The 16,822-nt window shown below is 47.2% G+C and overlaps 1 protein-coding gene across 1 annotated transcript in view; it reads right to left on the reverse strand.

Moving 5' to 3' along the window:
• Positions 1 to 817: 817 nt before the first annotated feature.
• The window catches only part of LOC146858451 (L-asparaginase-like), a 335,092-nt gene continuing 319,087 nt past the window's right edge, over positions 818 to 16,822 (reverse strand). Inside the window, exons 7-9 of the mRNA XM_085647122.1 lie at positions 1,309 to 1,522; positions 1,008 to 1,263; positions 818 to 893 (exon numbers count right to left, since the gene is read on the reverse strand). Coding sequence (XP_085503248.1) covers positions 818 to 893; positions 1,008 to 1,263; positions 1,309 to 1,522 — 546 coding nt within the window. The remainder of the gene's footprint in view (positions 894 to 1,007; positions 1,264 to 1,308; positions 1,523 to 16,822) is intronic.

Here is a 16,822-nt window from a genome sequence, read left to right on the forward strand (position 1 = left end):
ATCCCCACAGCGCAAACCCCCTTGAAAAATGGCACAAGGGTGCCTGCGCTGGTGCATGGCAGCCAATTGTGTGCTAACACAAAGGGAAGCACAGCAATGCATCGTATTGTTGTTAATATGACGCATCCCTATGCTTTGAAAAGGACACAGCACAGCACAGCAAAATGTTTTGCAGATGAGGCTCAAGTGCTTTTAGGTCAGGACTGTGACGAGGAAGTCAGAGGAGGAAGGTCATGGTAAAACAGATAGTTGAGTCTTGTGGTATATAATATGTTTATTAGTGCTGCAACGATAAACTTGAAAAGAGGGCATTTAGTTGCACCAGGTTAACCCCAATAGAATTATGAAGTTACCTACAACCATCTATCTCTTGAAGCTACAAGTTAACTTTAGGCGTGAATGGCTGACGAAATGGGGATTCCAAAAGAATAAAAAACAAAATAGGAATGCACCAAGAATTAATGCAACAGGGGCAAATTACGTTGGCATCTGTAGTTGGCGAGACACAATAAAAATAAGGTATTTTATTTAAGTTATTTTTATTGTTCTTTTATAATTCATGAGATCTTTCAAATACAATTTGAGGTACCACTGAATATCTCTGCAAATTCGTTTGGCTTGGCTTCGCCTTCTTGATGCCATTACTCTCATTCTGGTGCATGACCGCCGGTCCATCCACATGCTTGCTTTCCCACTGAGGTAACCAGTAGACCTGCTAAATCTCTGATTGGTCAAATTATGAGATTTCTGAGAATCTTGTTAAGCTCCTTTCTTGTGAGAAGAATTCCATGACCTGATGCTGAGATTTATAGGATTTCTATTTGTCTGACTCCTTCCTTCTGGGAGATAATTCCAGGTGCTTGCTCTTCTGAGATTGTTGGGATTCTTGTTTAAAATCCATGTTTCTGTTACCTGTCTGTGGCTGCTCAGATTCTTGTGTACTCAGGTCCTTGTCTGCTTGATGTGATTTCAGAACACCTTCCAGAGATTGCTGGGGTTCTTCTTTGTTAGGATCCTGGCTTCTGACAGATAATATTTCGACACCTTTCTGAGGTTGCTCAAATTCTTGTTTGCCCAGGTCCTCGTCTGCTCGAGGTGATTTCAAAATACCTTTCAGAGATTGCTGATGCTCTTCTTCGTTAGGATCCTGGCTTCCGAAAGAAGATTTCCAGACATCTTTCTGAGGCTGCTCAAAGTCGTCTGTGCTCTGGTCCTCGTCTGCTTCAGGTGATTTCGGAATATCATTCAGAGATTGCTGGGACTCTTCTTCGTTAGGATCCTGGCTTCCGAGAGAAAATTTCTGGATACCGTTTTGAGACTGCTCAAAATCTTGTTCGCTTATCTCCTCCACTACCTGGGGTAATCTCAGAAAACTTTTCTGAGAAGTTTGTGGGTCTTGTTTGCCAAAGACACGTAATTCTTTTTTCATATTTTTCCCATGGGTTTCCAGAAGTATTTCTATATCCTCATAGCCCAAACGCCGGGCATCATCAACGGGCCTTTGATTCCATCTGTCTTTTAGCTGGAAGAGTGGACAAGGAGAAATAAAGATTATCCTGGCATCAATGACATGATCCTAAGGGGTGATATATACACATGGTGTGAATCATTTGATCCGAAGGGTAATGAATCATTAGCAATGGTAGTAATGACAGTAATATGCATTGTTACTGTTAACGTGAATGATGCCAATATTAAGGGCCACATGCATCAACGAGAAAACTGGTCGCAAATGGGCAGATTAGCAGAATCTGCCCCTTTGCGACTGGTATTTTTGCATTTGGGATGCATCATCCCAAATGCAAAAATCGCAATTCAAGGAATCTCTAAATAGCGATTCCTTAAATTGCGATTGCATTTAAGGAATCCCAAATTGAGATTCCTTAAATGCAATGCATTAAAGTTAAAAAATTAGCGATTTCGCTAATAGGGGGAGCAAATTACCATGAAGTTGAACTTCATGGTAATTTGCAAAAACTTTGAAAAATGCACTTTTGTGCATTTTTCAAAGTTTCATGTTGCGCACACACATGCCCTTAGAGCATGTGTGTGTGCAACATATGTGCACAGATCAATTTCAGGGTTGCAATAGGGTGTCATTTTGACACCCTTGCACCCTTGAAATTGCATGAGCAATTTGCGAGTACATACTGGTACTCGCAATTTGCTCATGCAATCTCCAATTCATTCCTATGGGCCTGGAGGCCCATAGGAATGATTGGGACGGCATTCCTTAATTGCGACTCGCAATTTGCGAGTCGCTATTAAGGAATTTGTAGGAATCGCTATTTTTATAGCGATTCCTACATGCATAGGCTTTTGCAATTCCTTAATTGCGATTCCTTAATAATCGCAATTAAGGAATCGCAAAAGCCTATGTTGATGCATGTGCCAGTAAGAATGATAACTACATCAATCACAATACTTTGACAAATAATACTTGCTACAACAATGAAAATAATTCTAATGAGTAGATTAGTCTCATAATTGTCATTAGGATTATTTCCAATACGCTTATCCTCGATACTTTAACATTCCATACTATGGTCCCTTAAGTATAAGAACTAGAGTATGTCTTACTTTATATTTAATTTTTCAGACGTTTTTCAACATAGTAACTGTTTTCAAACACGTTTTCTGGTTTTGCAAACAGTATGTTTTTTCACAGAATTTGCAAAGACCCTAAAAACATGCCCCTTAAATTTCGCCTTAATGGGTTATGTTTTATGACCTTTCATGGTGCAATACTGAAAGGGGACAACTCATTGTCTGAAACGACTTTGTATATCCAACTCAATAATCATTTACAAGAATGTGGTCAAATAAAAATTATTAACATTTCAACGCCAATAAAAATTAGAACTGCCAAATCTTATTGCCAGCAAGGGACAAATGAATTCCTCGTAGATAATTTCAATATTATTTTAACATTTTCAGTGCTCACTTTGAAGAAAGTATCTCTTACATAACCTATTCAAGAGGTGCACGATACTTCCACTTTACAGTGACTCACATGCATAGGTCTTTGAGCCCCGAGCCATGTAAGGCAGAATAATAGTTATAAAAACTCGTGGGGGCATATCATCAAGGACCGGTGATAATTATCGCTAAGCGCACTTAGCGCTAGGATAATTATCGCAGTGTAACGTGGAATTTTATCGCTGAGATAGCGTGCTATTAGCAACGCTTATCTCAAAAGCGAAAAATTCCAAGCGCTAACTGCTAAATGTGAGATTAGCGTTGGAAATCCAGCGATAATCTCACAAAGTTTGGCGATAGCTTTTTGATAGGGCAGGGCAGACTTAGCCATGATATCCACCCTCCATGGGTTTCATGGCTAAGTCAGTCTTGAAGCAGGCGTAAGGAAAGTAGCGATAACAGGGGTTATCGCTACTTTTCCTGCCGCTATGCTTCATAGCGTGGGGCTTGATGATAGGAGAAATGTCGCTTAGCGACATTTCTCCTGTCATGTTAGGTCAGGAACGCCCACTTTGCATCTCATTACAGATGCAAAGCTGAGCGTTAGGAATCCTGATGCTAAAGCAAGGTTTCACGCGTTAGCGTGGCCTTGCTAATTAGGCGATAAAATTATCGCCGCTTTTTGGCCGAAAACTGCTGCAAAAAAGCGGCGCTAATTTTTTATCGCCAGCTTGTAAATATGCCCCTAAGTGAGTTATTGCCGAGAGTCACACAATGCTGAACTGAGCTGCCGCCGGTGGCGGTGATCGAATCGCGAGCCCCATGCACCGGATGGAGTCTACCGCTCTGGCCACTGCACCACTCTCCCAGACTCGGGGGCATATTTACAAGCCCCTATCCCACCAAATGTCACTCTCAGTGATGTTGTGATGGCAATAGGGCCCTCGCCTTATTTACAAGGCAGCGTTCAGCCACTTAACGTGGCTTAAAGCGGCATTGTAGATAAGGCACCCTTTCATGCTGTATTTAGCGTGAAAGGGGAGGGCAATGGGTGTTTTCGTTGGCGTTCCACCACAACACCCATTGATTTTGATGCTGCCTCCTATTTACAAGGGCAGCGTAAAGAGGAGGCAGTGCCAAAATTAAGACGAAGGAAATCCTGGTCTTAAACAAGTGAAACAAGGAGAAATTCTTCATTTCTTCTCGTTTTTGCTGTTTCAATGGGTGCTGCCTTGAGCAGCACACATAGAAACGGCAAATTGCCTATGATTGTTTATGTGCAGGAAGGTCACCCTTCCTGCACATAAACACATTTAAAGATTGTCTGTGTGCAGGAACGGGGACCTTCCTGCACATAAACAATCTTCCCCTCAACACAGGCACCCTTGCATTATGGTGCAAGGGTGCCTGCGTTGGCTCTAGGCTGCTAAAGTTAGCGCCAGCGCAGGGGGAATTGCAGACTTACCTATCCCTAACATTGGGGTGGATTATGCTGATACGACCACAGGGTCGTATCAGCAAGGTTATCACCGTTTTGCAGGGAACATCTCTGGAAAACCAGCGATTTTCCCTGCAAAAAGCGATTTCCATGCTATCGCTGGAGTATTTATCGTCCTGGAGAAACGCGTTGTTAATATCGCGCTACAAGGGCGATAAATTCCAGCAATGGATGACGATAAATAAAAAAGCGCTAAGCGCATTTTGCGTTATTTATCGCCATCCCTAGATAATATGCCACTAAGTAAGATTTATCAAGCCACACAGATTACCTTGCGTGGCTCTGCTTGGCTTGAACAATCTAGAGTAGCGTACTGCTTTGCGTTACTCTGCCCTAGGGAGGACTGATGGCGTTCCCATGATCCACCCATGGGTTTTGGTGCATTCCCAGATTTCCCATTACTGGTAGACCTGGGAATGCATCAAAATGCTATGCCTCCCCTGGTGAGGCGTTACATGGAGAAATATCTGTATTTCTCCTCATTTTCTCGTAGTTTACAACCACTTTCTCTGTGTGCTGTATTCTGCAACACACATATATAGAGCATATGCTTCAGAGGATTGCTTTTGTGCAGTAAGGTTTTCCCTCCTGCATAAAATCAAGCCTGCTAATATCACAGGCACCCATGCACCATGGTGTACAAGTGCCTGTGTTGGCACTAGGCAGCCAAGAGTTCAACAGTGTAGGGAAAGGACAGGAATGCGCCATATGATGTTAAATATGGCGCATTCCTTCCCTTTCACACAGGGCAGCTAGGTGGCTCTCTGAGTTGCAGTGCATAAAAAATGTATAAATGTGCCCCTATATATATATAGCCTGGCTCCTGAAAAAAGGAAGTCCGGCTAAAGAACATTCGCAAACAAGGACATTAAATGAGCTGTTGAAACTGATACCACAGGAAATTAGAAATATGAAAAGATTTCTCACCTCTACATGCTAAATTAGTTAAGATCAATGGGGGTGTGGACCAGATCACAAGTTGATGAGCAAAGGGTGTCAGATCTTGAAGATAAATTGGCTTTGCGTAGCAAAAGATCTATGGAATTACAAATTTATGCTAATTTCCTATTAAGCAAAAATGAGGGTTTAGAAATCCATTCATACAGGTGGAACTTAAGCTTTCTTGGTATTCTTGAGGGTCATGAAATTCAGGGGGGTCATGATAGGCCAGTCCACTTATTGAAAACCTGATAAGGGCACATATACTGCCTAATTTCCCAAAAGGTCTGTCTATTATGAAGGCACAAGACTGCCCAGTCAGTGATCCCCAAATATGAAATCGCCATGTACGATAATTGTGAAGTTTGCAGAGTATTGTATCAAGGAACAAATTTGATCTGTGGCCCTTCAATAGAAGTCTTTTGCAACTACCGATGGGAAACAATTTCAAGTCTTTACATATGTGTACATTTTAGCTTATTGGATCATTTTAAGGCTGAGAGAGCTCAGGCTTCCCCGATTGAGCAATCAAAATTGAAACTCTTGTTCAAGGCAATCTATCAGATAATGACATCAGTGGCAGAAGCATATGCGCTTTTGAAAAAGGTCCTGGAACAAACAGAATGACAAGACTTTTGATTGGAAATGCTAAATTATGAAAAATTGTTGCATTATGTATTTATCCTTTTAACATGAGGGGTCAAGATTAGAGTGTTTTCTTTGTTTTTTGTCTCTTTTGTTTTTCATATTGGTTAAGGAAGGGTTGTGGGATAGAAGAGTCCTCCCATTCTCCTTGCAAGAGGAATTTCAGACCTGGGTGCAATATCATGGCACTCGCTAGTGTTAATTTTGGGCCACTTAATGGCCCACTGCGTTTGGTCAGAAGTTCCCCCTTGTGGGTTTCACAGTGTGAGGAAGGGGGCACAGGTGAGGGGGAGGGATTGCAGGGGTGGATATTTAGGAAATGGGCAGTGCACATGATTTAGGTAAGTGCATTGTAACGTACCTGTTTCCTTTCCTTGGTTTCTGTCATTTGGCAGTATGTCTAATTAAGGATAGCTATTGCAATTAAATTGTTGGGTGCAGAGGGCGCTAGGGAGCCCAGCTGCAAGAAGGCCGCCACCCTGTGAGGCTCTGCAGGCTGAATGCATGATCCGTTATGAATCCGGCAGCCCAGACAGACATAGTGAGCCCAAACTGTGGGGAATGACCACACGGCCACTGAGGCACAGAGTGATCGAGCTCAGGACTTGCTGGGACGTGCAGATTGAGACGGGGACGAGCGGAGCCGCGGTAGAGGTAGATAGCCTGCAGCAAAACGTGTGTGCACCGCTGAGCTGGGGGCACTGGACGGCTACTGGCGACTCTCAGCATGACACTACACTGGCCCTGTATCTCCCCCCTGGCCGGGGTTAGGTGATCAGTAGGGGAGAAGACCGTGTGGCGCCGCCAAGCACCGCCGAAACACGGAAGGGGTAGCGTAGCTGATATGTCGCGTGCAATGGACTGAGAGTGGCCCAAGCAGAACAGAGGCCCACGCGGCCTGAGCAACGGCACAATCAAGACAGCAGCTATGCCTCGCCAAGCCGCGGACGAAGCTCAGCCTACCTGAGTGCAGACCGGAGCTGGAGCAGGCCACACGCTACAATAACGCAGAGGTACCGGAGCGAGGACAATGGGAGCAATGCCCAGCATAGCCTGCCTGACTAAGAAGGTGACAGGCACTGCGGGAGGGGGACCCGGCAGGGAAGAGCACACAGCCCCCTCCCGTGTGGACTGCATAGAGACTGCAGGCACTGGAGCGGGGAGCTGGAGGCAGGGAGGCCCCCGTTCTGAGCCAAAACGTAAACTGAGCTGTGGCACGGATTTCAGCCTATGCAAGAGCCAGTGCAGGAGGTCCCCGCAGGACCCGAAGTGGCGGAGCCTAGACCGCGACACCCTGGAAGACCCCGTTGGGACGGCTGGCTACGGAGAGACCCACCTGAGAGCGTCCTGGACCGGAACCGGAGCAGGCCCATGCCCAAGTGATGTAGAGTGGGGGGCACCCAAATCAGAAAGAGAGTCACAGTGTAGAGGGGGGGCGTTACTGGCAGACGTGTGCACTCGCCCCTACCAGTGAAGATATGGCACAGGTCACTGGAAGTGAGACGTGGTAGCAGGGTGAGACGAGCCCCCCCGAGCTGATACCGAGCAAGAGCGCTGGGCATCAGAAGAAGCGCCATGGCGGAGGATGAGCCGAGCCCACCGCTGCCCACCAATGAGGACCCGCCGGTCAAGGGGAACCCACATGGGGCAAGTGCTACACGACAAATGTTAGCAGAGGGATAGCCCACAAGCCCTGCTAAGCCAGGAGTAGACTATAGGCCAAACGGAGCGCCACCTCATTGGTAGGCCAGGAGGACCTACCGGGCTGAACATAGCAGAGGAGAGTGACTGCCCCCTCACTGTGAGTGGGACCGAATACAGAAACAGCTCTCACCCCTGGAATACCACCGCTGCCACCTAGTGGGGAATACCTACAGTGCAGGGAGGCCCCTTGAAGCCCTGACACCCAAGGAAGACAAGCAACGAGAACAGCTTCTGTTGACCTAGTGCAGCACAACTTGGGGTGCTTAGGAGTGGCAAACAACCAAGGGAAAAATGGATGCCAGGCAATTGAAGCTCCACTTTGAACAGTGTAAGACACCCTGCGGGGGCACCCTCTCAGAGGAAGAACAGCCAGAGATAATCCTGGAGGCCACGTCCACACCAGCACCAAACATCCATGAGATATTTAAAGACCTTAAACAGTCTCTATCGGCCATTGATGTGGAAATTGACTGTATGTCGGACAGGCTAGATGGGCTTAAAGACAAGTTATCGGGCCATGACAAAAGCATTGCGGAGGTTGAACAGCGCACATCTGCCTTGGAGGACGAGGGGACTGCCACGCGTGAAAAACTGTTTAGAATGGAGAAAGTCCTGGAAGTCCTCAGAAATAAGAAAGAAGACCTTGAAGCAAGGTCAAGACGCAACAACCTGCGGATCCTGGGGATCCATGAGTCAACAGCCGCGTCGAGCACTACGTAGAAGAAATGCTGCGATCCCTGTTCGGCGACTCTATATCTGCGGTCTGCATAGTAGAAAGAGCCCACAGATAATTGTGCGCCTATTAAATTACAGAGATCGGGACGTGGTCCTGCGCTGCGCCAGAGACCAACAAGAAATGATATATCAGGGCAACGCCGTGTCGTTCTATCCAGACTTCCCCCTAAAGGTACAAGCCGCCAAGAGAGAGTTTGTGCCATTGAAAAGACTGTTATAAGTTCGGGACATTAAGTACTCTCTGCTCTATCCTGCAAAACTCCGCTTCTTTCACCCCTGCAAAACAACATACTTCACTGATCTCAAACTTGCTGCCAAATTTGTTCGCAATCTCCGACCGCCCAAGCAGCCCCCACATCCAGAGAGGAATGCAGAGGAAGGAGATTCCTTCAACGAAAATGATTGAGTGACTGGGGGAACTAAGTTGCATTTTGTGTTATAAGTCATTCTGATTGACGGAGAGATGGCCCGCTTGTTCCTCTCTCGGGCAGACTTTACCCCTTCAAGAAGCTCCTTTATTTCTTTGCTCTGTCTGTCTGTCTGCCAGCGGGGATTCCCCAATGGAGTTTATTTTGTCCAGCCACCCAGCTTTTACCAGTAGGGCTACGCCGGGCCCCTAGTGTTTACCTCTGTGATGAGTCCTAATTTGTTCCAGATAGTTGGCCACTTGGAGCCTTTTTGAGGTAGGGATATCACTTTTCAGCCAAGTTGGGTGGCTGTGGTGGGAGGGGGATGGGGTTACCGTATTTTGAGCAGTTCAGAATGGCTGTGTTGTTTTTCTACTTCCTTTCTACCGTCTCTCTCTTCCCCCTCTGTGGCCTCCCCCTGCCGCTCACCAGCAGAAGTTGTACCACAGGCACACAAGGTCTTTCGCAACTGAATGTATGGGGGCTCCTGTTAACAGTGTTATCAACCTAAAAGCAGTGATGTGGAATGTCTGTGGCCTGAATGACTGCAGGAAGGTGAGGCTTGTCGTGGCATATCCTAATTGGCATGGTGCATATATTTGCTTTGTACACAAATTGCATCTGACAGGAGCCAGCTGCACGCGCCTGCGTGCCGGATGGATGGGAGAGAAATTCATTGCTGGCTACTCCAATTATGCGTGGGGCACTGCGATTATTCTCAGGAAAGGGCAACCTTGGCGCACACGTACTGCGCTTTGCGACCAACAAGTGAGATATTTAATCGTGGCAGGCGTGCTGGGGGGACACCCGATAAGGCTGCTCTTGGTATATAGGTTCAACGTAGATGACCCGAACTTCTTTAGTGAGGTGTGGCGACTGACTGAGATGCTTGGTTCCAGCACTGTCCTGTGGGGGGGACTTTAAAATAGTTGTTGACCCCGACGAGGCCAGATTGGGGGATGCCTGCCACTCCTACCCGCAGGCAGTGAAGAAAGTGACCCGATTAGGGCTACCCGGTGCACTCACAACCACCTCGCTGACTCCAAGAAATGAAGAGTCGATGAGACAATAGAGAATACAAACCAAGTTATTTATTAGCAATTGCGCTCGAGCGGTGTCCAGTCAGACTAGCCTCCTTAGATGCTACCGAGGGGGCTGACTTCAGAACACTTTGTAAAACATAATATGCATTTCCAACACCCCTAAAGACCCGCCCAGACTAGAATTTTCCAGCTCGGGCACTGATGAACAAAGGAGGTACAGAAGGATGAACTACCACTTGCAGAATGGGTACGTGTTATCACATTCTCAAGGTTGTCTTGTCCAGGCTCAACGCTCTCTAGTATGGGAGCAGGGCTACAAGAGAGAAAGGGTATGCGAAAACAGTATAAGCTATTCATTAGTGCATTAGGATTCAACCTTTAATACGATAAGAAGAAGTAACTCGAAGCAGCTTTTCGCTGCGGCAGACAGTTATTGAGACACAAGCTTACTTTCGATCACAGTACAAAATAGCGGCTAAAGACAAAATTACGCAGCAAATGCTAACTTAACTCGCACAATGCTAGAAGGAGTCACCTAGACGCATTTGCAGTCCAACAGACCCTCCTTTTAGCATTTGTTTACAATTCTGTATATTCTAGCGAAATAAGAAAATTATTTGCAGGGCAATTCACATACTGTTAATATTCAAAAATACCCTCATTTATATTCATTTAATCATGAACAGTTTTCATCATCATTGCTGAGGGCTTAGCATCATGCCCTGGGGCCTTGGGTGCAGATGTTAACTTGCTAACACAATTTGTACAGGAGGCAGGAAGACAATTACTACACAGGCAACAAGTGAAAATTACACCCGCAATAGCTACTAGGAAAAGGAGTATCTTCCAACCCCAGGATGCTATTAAACCCCAGAACCAACCAGAAAGGGACCATGTGCCATTCTCTTGGTGAATATTGGATGCAAGTCGATGCAACTTCTGTAATGCTGCATAGACATTCGGAGCATGGTCTGGTATGTACACACAGCAGCTACTACCAATGACGCGACAGGCCTCACCTCGATCAGCAAGGATGACGTCTAACACCATCCTGTTTTGAAGAACAACAAGTCTCGTAGCCTGAAGCTCAGCTGTAGTGTTGGTCAGTATTCCTGCCGTGGTGTTAATAACTCCCTCCACAACCCTTGTGAGTCTGCGAATGTTAAGGCTATTGGACATAGGACCCCAGAAGGGCAGAATACCCTTCATAGCATCAGTAAACTGCTGCAGAGTACTGTCTGTCTGATCTATGTCTTCTGTGTTGCTAACGCTTTTAAACTTGGGATAGACTGACTCCCCTACGCTGTAATCGATTATCCCTATGGTAATTGGACGGTGCTATATATACTGGCGGTAGGAGGAAAGAGACATAACATATGCCAGACAACCCCCTGGGAATCCATGTATAAGCCTGGGACCCACAAACAAAATGCATATTATGGGGTGGAAGTAAAGGTGGACTATTAGTCGTGCTCAAGTCATAGGTATAATTGCAAATATTCCTTCCCACTTTAACACTTCACAAACCTTGGACACCGAAACTAGCTGTCATGTTAACTATTGGTACTGGCATTTGTTAAAATCCGGGTTCTCTGGTTGGCACAGGTAGGTACTTGTGACAAGCAGGGAACCTTTCCTCTAGTCAGGGTAATGGGTTACACTACTAAAACAACCCCTGCTCACCCTCTAGGTAGCTTGGCGCGAGCAGACAAGGCTTATCTCAGAGCGTTATAGGTTAAGTATTTGTGAACACATACAGTAACCAAGTGACAACACTACAAATGGACACCACACAGGTATTTATATTAAAAATAAGGATTCTTTATATAGGATTATCACAAGACCATTAAACGATTAAAAATACACAATACGGTTGCTTAGTTGGTAGAAGATTGCTTAGTTTCTCTTAAGTTCTTAAATGCGACACATTAAGTCAATGTACCTTAGATGCGACACGCAGGGCAACGAAAGTGTTGCAGCGATGCAGTTGCGTTGAAGTTCTTGGTGCAAAAGAAATAAAGACGGGATCTTCCAGATGCGTTACGCTTCTCCGATGTTGCGAGAAGGCTCGACTCGATGCGTCAGCTACAGCAGCGTCACCCTTGACGAGATGCGACGACAGCGGCCTTGGCAGCAGCACTCTTCTCCGACGTTGCGAGACGCTTCCGCTCGATGCGATGCTGCAGCGGCGTCACCCCTTCTGCGAGATGCGACGACAGCGGCTCCGACGGCGGTACGCTTCTCCGTGGATGCGAGGCGCTTTTCTGGATGTGGTGCAATGCGACAACTACGATGGCTGCGATGGCGACACGCTTCCTCCTTGATGCGAGACTCTTCTCTCGATGCGGTGCAATGCGACAGCTACGATGGCTGCGATGGCGACACGCTTCTTCGGCGTTGCGAGACACTTCCGGAATGATGCGAGACGCTTCCGCTCGATGCGATGCTGCAGCAGCGACACTCTTTGCGAGATGCGACGACAGCGGCTCCGACGGCGGCACGCTTCTCTTCCTTGCGTCGCGCTTCCAGCTCCTTGCGACACGCAGTCCCTCAGAAGGCTCAACAACAACAGCAGGCACTTCCAAATAGACTTTGGGGAGCTGGGGGTGAAGTCCACTGGTCCTGGGACTTCGTTCAGGGGGCAAGCTCAGTTCAAGCCCTTGGAGATCTTTTCAAAGCACAAGTTGAAGTAAAGTCTTTAGCAGTCTTTCTCCTCTCCTTCAGCAGCAAGGCAACCACTGCAGGCCAATCCCCCAGGTCAGGGACAGTTACTCCTCCTACAGCTTTCCCAGTTCCTTCTCCTCTGGCAGAGGTTCTTCTTGTTTCAGCAGGATCTAATTTCTTGGGAGCAGGGTCCCAATACTTATACCCCTAATTCCTTTGTTCCTCTGGGGTTGAGGGGCCTTTGCCCAGTCCAAACCAGTTCTTGAGCACTCTGTTGACATGACTCTGCCTTTCTATTCAGGTTGCAGGGCAGAGCCATCAGCCGCTCCGCAGGAGGTGGAGCCAGCAGTGTGGTAGCAGAGCACAACCCTATTCAGAGCCCAGGTGTACTCCTCCCACCCATCTGACTGCCAATCTTCCTATTCACCACCAGGCTACCTAGCCCTGCCCCTCTGGGTTTCCCCAGCCCTGCCACTCACACAACTAGACAGGCAGATACACATCATAGCAGAGGCGGGCTGAAATGGTCAAGCAAGCAAATACCAACTTTCTAAAAGTGGTATTTGCAAACACAGAATATTAAAATAAACTTTACTAAAAGATGTATTTTATTATTCTGAGTTCAGGCATACTAAACTCGAATTTCTACCATGTTTCCTGGGTCTGTTAGGATCATAGAATGTAACAATTCTAAAAGCCCATTGTGGCGTATGGAGAACAGGTAGCCTTACAATAGTGAAAATCGAAAATGGTTGTAATTTACTATTAGGACATGTCACACACATCAGGGCTTGTCCTACCTTATGCTTACAATGCACCCTGCCCTTGGGCCTACCATAGGGGTGACTGATATGAAGTTAAGGGAAGGTTTAGGGACTGGCAAGTGTGTGCACTTACCCAGTCAGCATGACAGTACCAGACTGCACGCAGGCTCTGCAATGGCAGACCTTGGATACATTTTACCAGGCCGCTTCTGTGGGTGGCACAACCAGTGCTGCAAGCCCACCAGCAGCATTTGTATTTACAAGCCCCGGGCACTCCTGGTGCACTTTACTGGGGTCTGACAGTAAACCAAGTAAGTCAATCATGGAATCCAACCAACATATACATTTTAAATAGGGAGCACTTGCACTGTGGCACTGGTTGGCAGTGGCACAGTGCTCTGAGCAGCTAACACCAGCAAAGCACATGAGGCACAGTGACAAAAAAGTGGAAGGGAGACTCACGCCAAGGTGCCAGGTCTCACAGCATTGCTTCATCTTGAGTAATATTACGCATCTGAAAGGACCTGAAGTATTCAGTGACATTAAAATCTTGGAAATCCATCATTTCATTTTGGAGCCACATCACATTCTTCTTGTCTTCGTAAATATTCATATAAGCATCTGGGTGCAAAGTATCAGGGACCCCTTGTTCTCTTAGTGTACGTCCCTGGTGTACACGGATATATACACCGTCTCATAATCAGCATACGTCATGTTAATTGCATCAGTGTGGTAATGGATATATACGGCTCCACCGCCTCAGCCTGGGACGACTCCTGGTGGCCGTCCGCACTGGAAGCAGCACTGACACCCACCGACCAAGCACGCAACCTGGGGTTCATCCTGGACTCAACACTCTCCATGACCAAGCAAGTCAACGCCGTCTCGTCCTCCTGCTTCAATACCCTCCGCATGCTCCGCAAGATCTACAGGTGGATCCCCACCAAAACAAGAAGAACGGTCACCCAGGCCCTCGTCAGCAGCAGGCTGGACTACAGAAACACCCTCTATGCAGGAGCCTCGGCCAAACTCCTGAAACGACTACAACGCATACAGAACGCCTCTGCATGTCTGATCCTCGACATCCCTCGCCACAGCCACTTCACACCGCACCGAAGAGACCTGCACTGGCTACCCGTCAACTAGAGGATCACCTTCAAGCTCCTCACCCATGCACACAAAGCGCTCCACAACATTGGACCGGCATACCTCAGCAGACAACTCACCTTCTACACCCCAAACCAACAGCTCCGCCGACCTCATCCTTACCACTGTCCCCTGCATCCGAAGAGCGACCACCGGCAGCAGATCGGTCTCCCACCTCACCGCCAAGACTTGGAACACCCTCCCCATTCTTCTACTGCAGACCCAGGACCTACTAACCTTCAGGAGGCTCCTCAAGACCTGGCTATCCAAGCAGTAGCAGCACCCCTCCCTCCCCAGCGCCTTGAGACCCTCATGGGTGAGAAGTGCACTCTACAAATGTCCTGATTGATTGATTGATTGATATACCATGTAAACAGTTGAAACCAACTATACAATGGAGCCAACGATGATAAAAGAAAGAAGAGAGGCACAAAACCCAGCATCCTTCTGAGCCTCGCTGGTAGACTCCTATTGTTCATCGACGGTGGTGCTATTGAGCACTTCTCGGTGGAGCTGTGCGAAAGCAGCCCTTTCTGAAGAAATCCACGTCGCTCAGGATAGGGCACCCTCCCTCCTGGGAAGATACCCTCAACTTATCCTGTCCACTGTCTCAGACAATGCACCAATCTCCCTTTCCCTGATCTATCATTGGTACCTCAGACAGGGTACATACACCCTATTCTTCTTCCATGCAGTCCATCCCTGCTAATCTGACTTTTCCTTTGGTGCACTGTCCCTCCGTCGGGGTGTAAATTGTACCTTGCCACTCCGGGCACTGTGTCATTACGGAAAAGGGTCTTAAATTCAGAGGGGCTAAGGGACTGGGACTCAAGCTCCTGTGGGCCGAATGGAGGAGGATCCTGGGCAGCCCTTACTTCTGGGGGGGCCGCCTCATTCAAGACAACGTCGCTCTCCTCCTCCGTTTGCGCCTATGTCATTTGTGCTTCAGAAAAGGGGACGAAACGTGGTACCTTCTCTGTCTCGTGGTCCCACATGCTGTCCAGGACCCACTGGTCACAGGGGAGGGGTAACGAGACTCACCCGCAGTGAGATGAATGGATCCAATGCTTCCAGCCGTCCACCTTCACTGCTGTCCGGGTGGCGAGGAGGACCTGCAGAGGTCCTTTCCAGCGTGGCTCCAAACACCCCTTCCTCTGGTAGTTCTTCACCACGATATAATCACCGGGTTGAATAACGTGACCTGGCCCCTCAGGTATTGGCGGCAGAGCCTTGTCAATCTGTTGGTGAATAGAACCCACAGTTTTAGTAAACTCGCACAAGTAGTTCACAAGCAAAGGGTATTCTATCTCGGAAAACCGACGAGGCCGTGGGACGCCCCAGACATTTGCCGGGCGACCAAAAATGACTTCATATGGTGACAATCCTGTTCTAGGGTGGGCTGTCGCCTTTGTGGACAACAGGGCTAGGGGTAATGCATCTGGATTTTGCTTTCTTTGATCTTTGCCAACTTCAGCTTGTGAGTACCATTGTAATTTTCAACTAAACCTGCCCATTGGGGATGGTTTGCTGCATGGAATTTCTGCTTGATGTGCAAACCATCGCACACTAACTGGATAACCTTTGAGTTGAAGTGACTTCGATTGTCACTCCAAATCAAACATGGCAAGCCAAAGCACGGGAAGAACTCTTTTAAGAGTGCCTTCGCTGTTGCCATGGCTGTGTTCTTTTTAGTCAAGTAAGCTTCAATCCATGTACTGAACGCACAAACAACCACTAACACATATTTCAAAATGTTAACTTGTTTCATTACGATGAAATCAATCTGGAGAACCTCGAAAGGGAAGGAAGGTGGTGCAAAATTACCAGAGGGTATAGGGGTACCTCTTCCAGGATTGTGTATCATGCAGACCATGCAGTACTTCACTAGATGAGCAGCTACCTTAGGGATGTTATCATTCTGCCATACAGGGTCTAGCAACTTCGCACTAATGTGAGCTGGCCCGTGTGCCATTGTGACTACAGGGAGTACATATACATCTGGTAACATCCATCTCTGCTTCTCTGACTTATCAGTCCAACACCCTTCTTCGTCTAAACGTCCTGTTCTCTCCTGCCATATTGCTAACTCCTCAAATGTTGCCTCGCTTTGAATCTCTTTAACATTCTCCAATGTATCTTCGAACATTGCACTGTCAGATACCCATCTAGCAAGCCTGCTACAAGCATTCTTTTCATTTTAGATCGAGCTGTCTCCTTAGCTGTCTGATCTGCAAACACATTTCCCTTCCCCACATCATTAGTAATTGCCTTGTGGGCACTGCACTTCACTATTGCTAGCTTTTTGGGAAGTGTCAGAGCTGACAAAAGCCTGTGTATCAGAGGGCCATTTTGGATTTT

This window comes from Triturus cristatus, chromosome 3_2 (genome assembly GCF_964204655.1).
Source record: "Triturus cristatus chromosome 3_2, aTriCri1.1, whole genome shotgun sequence".
Lineage (NCBI taxonomy): Eukaryota > Metazoa > Chordata > Amphibia > Caudata > Salamandridae > Triturus > Triturus cristatus.